At 35.8% G+C, this 9,051-nt stretch overlaps 1 protein-coding gene across 1 annotated transcript; it reads left to right on the top strand.

Annotated features, from left to right (window-relative positions):
- The first annotated feature begins 1,203 nt into the window (after positions 1-1,203).
- On the top strand, positions 1,204-3,300 carry LOC131657242 (uncharacterized). The gene is made up of 2 exons (XM_058926701.1): positions 1,204-2,098; positions 2,535-3,300. Exon 2 carries the CDS (start codon positions 2,585-2,587, stop codon positions 3,224-3,226), a length of 642 nt encoding a protein of 213 aa, XP_058782684.1. The 5' UTR covers positions 1,204-2,098; positions 2,535-2,584; the 3' UTR covers positions 3,227-3,300.
- Positions 3,301-9,051: the final 5,751 nt, after the last annotated feature.

Here is a 9,051-nt window from a genome sequence, read left to right as displayed (position 1 = left end):
TATTAACCCTGCGAACCTCCCTCTGCTTTTTGACTTCAAGCAATATCTAGTCATGTATTTTAGAAAGCGCAATGAGTTTAATCATACACCCTTTTTTCAGCGCAACACCCCTGGCTGACAGATTCAAATGAATTTGGGCCAATACACCTTGGGCCTGCATCCCTTTTTGGCACCCCTTTTGACTGTTTGTGTGAATTATTATTGTTTCTTTGTTTATTTTTCTTAGTTGATAAAAATTGCATGACATAAAAAATACAAAAATATGTTTATTTAGATTTTACTTCTCATATTAAAAAATATCAAAAATATGTTTGTCTAATTTTAATTTTTTTAGAATGTAATTTGTTTAGACTTTCTTTAGTTAAATCTTGATTATATTTTTTAGCATATTTTTGTCATTTATTCATGCATCATTATATATATCCGTTGCTAATGTTTTCTTGACTTTTGTGAGGTACTACTATCATTGAGCCATTGGACTTTATTGTGGACATTTATAATTCATTTTAATTTTTATATATATTATCCTTTTATTTTCCGCTTTATTTTTTCGATTGGGTTGTAATAATTAGTAGTTAATTTTCATCCCCATTCGTTTAAGTGTGTAATCCCCATCCCCGAGGCCTTGTAATATTTTTACCGCTTTCCTTTGCCGCTTTATTTTATTATTGCTTGCATGCTTTAACCGTTTTTCAAAATAAAAGAATATTAGGTTCTTAGCCGTTTTCTACCATAAGTCGATTGCACTTCACGCATCGCCATCAACCGTACTTACACTTGCACACTTGCACGTACACTCTTATTTTACCTCTTTCATGTTCATTCCTTTATGTTTGAACCCTTATGCTTGTTTGTATGGATGTTACCTGTATGAGCTTGTATGTTTTCATTTACTTCTTCTATTTTCCTCTTTTAATAAATGTTCGCCCCCGCATTACTTGGTCCACATACCAAGCCCCCAACCAACTCTTTGTAAGTCGAGTGCCTCGCGCATCGCCATCGACCTGTTTTCAAAACTCTTTTCATAATAAAACCTTGACTTTTGTTAAGTGATCTTCTTTAAAACTCTTTTGTGCACTTGCACTCCTTTTCTTTTCAAATTGTTTTATAAAACCTTTTTTCAAAACTTTTGAGCAGAACTACAAATGCTCTGACTTCTCCATTGCACTGAGGAGGTATGTAGGCACAAGACACAACGTCTTGCCGAGCAAACTTTTGTAAATAACTTTTTTCTTTTTGTATATATTTTCTTTTCCCTTTTATTTCTTTCTAGCAAACAAAAATGGTTTTAACATAAACACAGATTTTCAAAAGGTTCCTGTGGAGTACCACAGATGTGAGGGGTGCTAACACCTTCCCCTTACATAACCAACCCCCGTATCCAGATTTCTTTTTGTGGTTTTTTCGAGTTTTTTCCCTTTCCCCTTTTGGAATTAAAAAAGTTCGGTGGCGACTCTTGCTTTTTAACGATTTAAGTTAACCAAATGACTTAAACTCAAATTTTTGCCGCTACAGAAAAGTGGCGACTCTGCTGGGGACTTTCTTAAGTGGGTTTAGCCTATTTTGTTTATCTGTGTGTTTATGTTATTGCTTATTGTTTGCTTTTTCTTTTTGTATATATCTTATTTTGTATATATTCTTATCTGTTTATGTGGTTACTTGGGTGATACCTTGTGATATGAGATAAAGTTCTAACCCGGACTTTTGTGAGTAACTTGAGATAGGAGGTGGTAAGACCAATAGTTGCATGTCAGGAGCGATCCTTAACATGAGCATCATATGGTGGAACCCCAATCAGTGGAGGCCTCATGGAAGGTAGTAGATGTTGTTACGAGCTATCGTAAGAACGCTATTATTTTCAATAGTGAGTGTCCGTAGAAGCTGAATGACCTAGAACCCTTTTAACCCATCTAAGCCTTTTTTAGGATGTAGCGCAGAAACAAGTTCAAGTACCAATTTGTTCTTGTTGTCATGCGATGCTACGCTCAGACGAGGTCTTTTTAGGAATATTATTGGTGCCCATGAGCAATTGTGTGTGCTGGTAGTATCCGATAGAAGATTGAAAACTCTGGGAACCTTTGTAGAACCCGTTTGGCAGGTACAAAATTCCCTAGTACATACCTTTGTGGGTTGTTCTTAATCTTGACTCCATGCTCGTGACTTTGAACCTTGTTTGTGTGACCCTGTGAGACCTTGATTATGATGGATACATAAACCATGCATTCGTTTGATTTCCAAGGAACTCATAGGTCTTTCTTTGTAAACATCATAAGTTTCATCAAACTCAATGGATCTTGGGTGTTGATAGGGTGAAAACCCTAATCCACCAAAATGGATGATTGATCTTGATGATAACTTGATCAATGCTTTGATCCAATTTAGGATTTATTTCCTTCATGCTTTGATGTTTACAAATTAATAACTTGAATTCTTTGAAAATCAAACAACATTGCATTTGCATTGCATCATTTGCATACTTCATGCATTTATCCAGGTTGTCCAGAAAACTTATTCTTGTCTGTCTCCATCTTCAGAGCCGTCTATCTACCGTCAAGCTGATTCCTCGACACATTGAACTAGAAACATGTATCTGAAGAGTATGGAAGAACTTCAACAAGACCAAGAGTTGCTAAGAGCAGAGGTTAGCCAGTTGAAAATACAGATGGATCAGATTATGGAAACCCTGCAAGTCTTGTTGAAGAGAGAATGCAACTTTCCTCCGATTATTACAAAGCAAGTGGATACTCATTTAGCCTTTTCCGTTGCTACTTCAAATCAAGGGCAACCATCTGTTATGTCATGTGATTCATATTTTGGAGTAGAGAAGGAAACACCTGTTTGCTTTCCTCAATCAGTGCTTCGTAGGACTCTGCATCAACGTCCATTGTCTGTTCCTTCTCAAGGTAACAAAAAGCAGAAACAAGATCGGAATCGTGATAGGACTCACTTTGATCCTATTCCTATGTCATACACTGAACTGTATCCTACTTTGGTCCGGAAAGGGTTAATTACAACAAGAGCCATGCCTCCTCCTCGAAACCCTCCCTCAATAGGATTTCGGCCTGATCTTCATTGTGAATTTCATCAGGGTGGTGCTGGCCATGATTTAGAACATTGCTATGCTTTGAAGGCCTTGGTGCAAGAGTTGGTTAGATCAAAGATGCTATCTTTCAGGGATATGGGTCCTAACGTTGTCACTAATCCTTTGCCAGATCAAAGTGGCTGAAGACAAGTCAAAGCCAGATGGTCTCCTAAAGCCAAGTGTTTCAGACAGGATAGCTCGTCCTTGTTGCTGATTAATCACTAGGCCTTTGTTTCTTTACTGTTTGCATTCCCTTCATTGTATTGTTTGCTTTCAAACTTTGTTTATTCTTGAATGTTAATTTTAATGAAATGAGCATTGCATATTTTGAATTCATTCACATCCACTATGTTTATGTTTATTCCTTCTTTTACAAAAAAAAATTCTTCCATTTGCTTTCTCTATCAAAATTGTGTTTTATGCAAAGATTGGAGGGAGGATGATGACAACGAAATACCCAAGTTGTTGATTTGTATGCTTTCAAATAAAACTTTGTTGATGATGTACAGGCATTATTTCAATTCCCAAACACTGGAGAAATAAGGAAGTTAATCCCTTGTCAACCCCTTTGAGCCTTCGAAGTAGGAGTTTCTTTCTGTACGAAAAAACCCGCATTTTAAACCTGGGGCAGGGTAGTTCTCAGTTAATTTGGTTGTGCATTCTATTTTAAGAGAATCATTCAGTACACCTTTCAACAAAAGTTTCAATCACAAGCTTTCCTCCGCATACATCAACGAAGCGTTGGAGATGTCAATCAAAAGCCAATGATGGTTCATCAATCATTAAGCAAGGCGGTCACTATCTTTCAAAAAAAAAAAAACAAAAAAAAACAAAAAAAACAAAAAAAGGTATCAAAAAATAGAATCAAAGAAAAGCCTGCTAAGTCAAGACCAAAAGTGACTTAGGCAAAAACAAGGTCATCCCGCTGACTGTAAGTTCAAAAATAAATAGTTCAGGCAAAAGTTAGGGATATCAAAAGAAAAAGTTGAAAAAAAAAGAAGTCAATAAATTCCTAAACAACACAATGTTGTGACTACCAAAAGGAAGAAGTGACTGCCATCTCAAAAGTTCCATTTGCTTGTGAAACTATCATTATCAAAGGTGCAAATCCAGAAGTCTCTTGGAACTTGAATGCATAAGTTGAATTAACTGAGTGTTAGGACTGGAGATCATCACGAAGATGGGATGGGTACAATCAAATTTTGAGCCTTATATCCTTTGTTTCTAAAACCGTGAACCTGACCACGTTACAACCTTTAAAAGACCTAATTGAAGCAAGGTTTATTTTGAAAACATACTACAACAAGGTTGCGTAACCTGACTCCCATGAGATTTTCCAATCATCTGTTTTGATATCATTTGTTTGCTTTATCCATCACTTTGATTATCTTAACCTTTGTGTTTTGACCAGTGATTCCATTTGCTTTACATCAATAACATCATTCCAATAATGACTTTGGTTTCAAAAATATGCTTTGAGCATTGCATTAAAATTACCATTCTTGAATGAACATTTTATTTGCAAGTAAGCACTCATCTTTCAGGAAGTTCAAACAGTCGAGAAACTTGATCAGTGATCCTATCAGGGGCACGTTACTTCAAGATCCTGTTGTTCAGACGTCCAGTCAAGTTTTGTTGATCAGAATATCATTTCAAGACTTATACTGGGGCAAGCCATCCCAACATGTATTTCAAGAATTGAAGCCATGATCAGTTCATCCCCAGTACAATTCAACTGAAGCCATGATCAGTTAACTTGCAACAATTAGTCAATCAGGGGCAATCTTCATCATCAATCCCCAAGCAGTTTATCAGTCCTTCCCAAAAGGATCATCAGTTTGATATAATTACCAGTGTAATAGAAGTTTGTTTAAGCATCTTCTTCCCAAGCAGAGTTGGTAGAGTTCCCGTATTGAGGAATCAGAGTTCCAATCTTGCCTCACAAAAGAGTCTACCTCAGTTGTCACAAACAATTGTATTGCATTTATCATTCGTCATGCATAGAAAGATTCAACATCATGCATTGAAACAAAATTCATGCTCATTTGCATCTTTCCGAGGTCCTGTTGTTATCAACATCTTACCTTGAGATCAGAGTCCAACTTACTTGGCACCTATCCAAAACAGATACTTGTTTGTCTTCTCCGTCTAGTGTTGTTCCTAGATGTATCCTTTCTTCATTCAGTTCCATTCCTGGATGTTATGATTTCTCTCTCTTCTTTCAGTGCCATTCCTGAAAGATTTCCACCATGGTTTATCTTGGTTCCCTTCAATCATGTTTTATCTTGATTGCCTCCGATCATGCTTTATCCTGATCGCTTACACCATGTTTTATCTTGGTTCCCTTCAATCATGTTTTATCTTGATTGCCTCCGATCATGCTTTATCCTGATCGCTTACACCATGTTTTATCTTGGTTCCCTTCAATCATGTTTTATCTTGATTGCCTCCAATCATTCTTTATCCTGATCGCTTTCGACCATGTTTTATCTTGGTGACCTTCAATCATGTTTTATCTTGATTGTCTCCGATCATGCTTTATCCTGATCGCTTTCACTATGTTTTATCTTGGTTACCTTCAATCATGTTTTATCTTGATTGTCATTTGATGCTTCTTCGTTCATGCTTTATCTTGAATGTCTCTGATACGTTCTTCTCAAGATCCAATCATGTTTTATCTTGATTGCCCTTAACATTATTCATTCATGATTTATCTTGAATGCCTCATATATTCTCTCCTCGAAGTCCGATCATGTTTTATCTTGATTGCCTTTGTTGTGTATCTTCCTTTCCAAATTCATTCTCGTTTTACTCTTGAATGATTTTTGATGTGGGTTTCAGAGATCTTTCATTCTGAATTTCTCTGTTGATCTTCTGTCCATATTTCCTTTCATGTTTTACTCTTGAAAGCTTCTGTTGACTGTCTCTTTCCCTTGCGAAGTCCAGTTTTATTCCTGGGTACGCTTATCTTTTCCCCAGCTGTTTCTTTTAGTCGAGTCTATTACTCTTTCCTTTTGTTTATTCCCCTGCGGAGTTCTTGTGTAGTGTACCATGTTTCTCCATCAATAGTTTGTCTCTCGTGGCGCTTTATTCCCCACAGAGATTCGAGTCTGTCTCATATCATATCATACAAAAAAACAAAAAAAAAAGTCCCTGCATTCATGGCATAACATAGCATTGCATCAAGGGGGCAAAATTCAGGTTTTTTAAGTATTTAATTACCTTCTGCCACTGGTATCTTGATGACTAAGTCATTCAAGCTGTCTGGCTAAAGATAATTAAATAGGGGCAGCTGTTGTACCCTAAATTTTGCCCCGACTTTTTATCTACATCATTTACATTTAGTATTCTTATTTTATCTCAAAAATCCAAAAAATTATATGTAGTACTCATTTGCATCATTCTCATTCATAAATTCAAAAAAATACATACATTCATTTCATACCTCATTTTAGAATTAATAGCATTTTTGTTTATTTTACTAATACTTTTTAGGATTTATAATTTTAATTTTAAATTCAATTTAGATTTAAGTTGAGTTTATAATTAAAATTAATAAATCAATTTTATCATATTTGTTATTGCTTGTTTCTTGTTTTATTGTTTTTTTTTGTATAGGTCCAATTCAATTAAGGGATGCAAAATTAGAGGGCCCGTGTCATTTTGATCCAAAGCCTATCAACATTTTTTAGTCAAGCCAAGTGTTAAAAGATTTTTGAACAAAAATAGATGGGGACCACTTGTGCCAATCTCACGGTTTCTCTCTTCTCAGCAAAATATTCATTTTCCAATGACATCATCATCTTCTAGAATTTGACTACAGACAAAAATTGAAAAGATATTTTCTCAAGAGGTCATACTTTCTCACCCTCTTGCCCACCTCAGCATTTTCACGCGTTGCTCACCAAGTTCCCTGAAAAAGTGGATCGTAAATTCTTCATCCTCTTCCTCACGCGTTTTTCTCCCAAATCATAACAAACTTTTGATTCGTTCTGATCCAAATTCCCCTCATGAAATCACTATTATATCCTCACTCTCATCACACTATAAATATCAGCTCATTCACACTGAAAAAGAGGAGGAAGAAAATATGTCGTTACTATGCCAAAATCAAAAGAACTCTTCCTCCAAATACTAAACCATTCAACCGATTCACAAAATCCTCCACTCACCTGCAAGCAAAGCATCTATATCATCACCATAAAACTCACCTCCATTCAAACTTTAACCATAAAAACCTTCATCTGCATATTGAACAGAAACAACCATCACCCAAACCACATAATAACCTTCAATCATCAGCATCCTAAAATTCACTTCAAAATCCTCCAACAACCTACGTTATCTGTTCACAAATTCTTACCATTTCATAAACCGAAGGTCCGAAACCAAATCTTCATCAACCACAAAAAAACTTGATACAACCTTCATACCACCTTCACTCAATTTCCAACACTACATACCGTCAACCCAACACGCACACAGCATCCGATTGAAGCCATCACAGCATACAACAACTTCAAATCAAGTCACTCACGTACCTGCACGCATCAGTGAACAAATCGACGCTCCCCTGCATCTTCATCGTTCTCGTAACAATTCCACAATCCCGGCGAAATAACAACGGATCCTTCCTTTAGCGTTTTCGGAGCAGATCGGAGAGAAGGAGTTCATTAGAGGTATTCGTCGAAGATCTTGCAACTCACATCTCTGATCGGTAACCTTTTTTAATCACTTTTTCAGTTCGCATTTGATACTCATATCATGTTGCTTCTGCGGTAATTTCTTGTTGACTTGTGATTTCAAACTAAGCATTTGGTATTGATGAGAACTGATGAACATATTTGTTATTCTTGTGACTGTTTGCTTTCAATTTCTGAATATTTGCTATATTGTTGTGAGAGCTTGGAGAGAGAATAAGAACAAAGAGAGTTTGAGAGATGATGAACGATTCTGGAAACAGAGAGAACAGAACCGAAAGAGATCGTGAAAAACAGGGGAGAGGGTCGTTAGGTTCTTTAGTCTCTAGGGTTTATCCAATAACCAATTTGGGCTTTAGTACTTTTGATAAGACCAGCGACATTTTCTTGTTACACCATGTATTAACCCTGCGAACCTCCCTCTGCTTTTTGACTTCAAGCAATATCTAGTCATGTATTTTAGAAAGCGCAATGAGTTTAATCATACACCCTTTTTTCAGCGCAACACCCCTGGCTGACAGATTCAAATGAATTTGGGCCAATACACCTTGGGCCTGCATCCCTTTTTGGCACCCCTTTTGACTGTTTGTGTGAATTATTATTGTTTCTTTGTTTATTTTTCTTAGTTGATAAAAATTGCATGACATAAAAAATACAAAAATATGTTTATTTAGATTTTACTTCTCATATTAAAAAATATCAAAAATATGTTTGTCTAATTTTAATTTTTTTAGAATGTAATTTGTTTAGACTTTCTTTAGTTAAATCTTGATTATATTTTTTAGCATATTTTTGTCATTTATTCATGCATCATTATATATATCCGTTGCTAATGTTTTCTTGACTTTTGTGAGGTACTACTATCATTGAGCCATTGGACTTTATTGTGGACATTTATAATTCATTTTAATTTTTATATATATTATCCTTTTATTTTCCGCTTTATTTTTTCGATTGGGTTGTAATAATTAGTAGTTAATTTTCATCCCCATTCGTTTAAGTGTGTAATCCCCATCCCCGAGGCCTTGTAATATTTTTACCGCTTTCCTTTGCCGCTTTATTTTATTATTGCTTGCATGCTTTAACCGTTTTTCAAAATAAAAGAATATTAGGTTCTTAGCCGTTTTCTACCATAAGTCGATTGCACTTCACGCATCGCCATCAACCGTACTTACACTTGCACACTTGCACGTACACTCTTATTTTACCTCTTTCATGTTCATTCCTTTATGTTTGAACCCTTATGCTTGTTTGTATGGATGTTACCTG

This window comes from Vicia villosa, linkage group LG3 (assembly GCF_029867415.1).
Source record: "Vicia villosa cultivar HV-30 ecotype Madison, WI linkage group LG3, Vvil1.0, whole genome shotgun sequence".
Taxonomy (NCBI): domain Eukaryota; kingdom Viridiplantae; phylum Streptophyta; class Magnoliopsida; order Fabales; family Fabaceae; genus Vicia; species Vicia villosa.
This window is presented reverse-complemented; position numbering and strand designations above follow the sequence as displayed.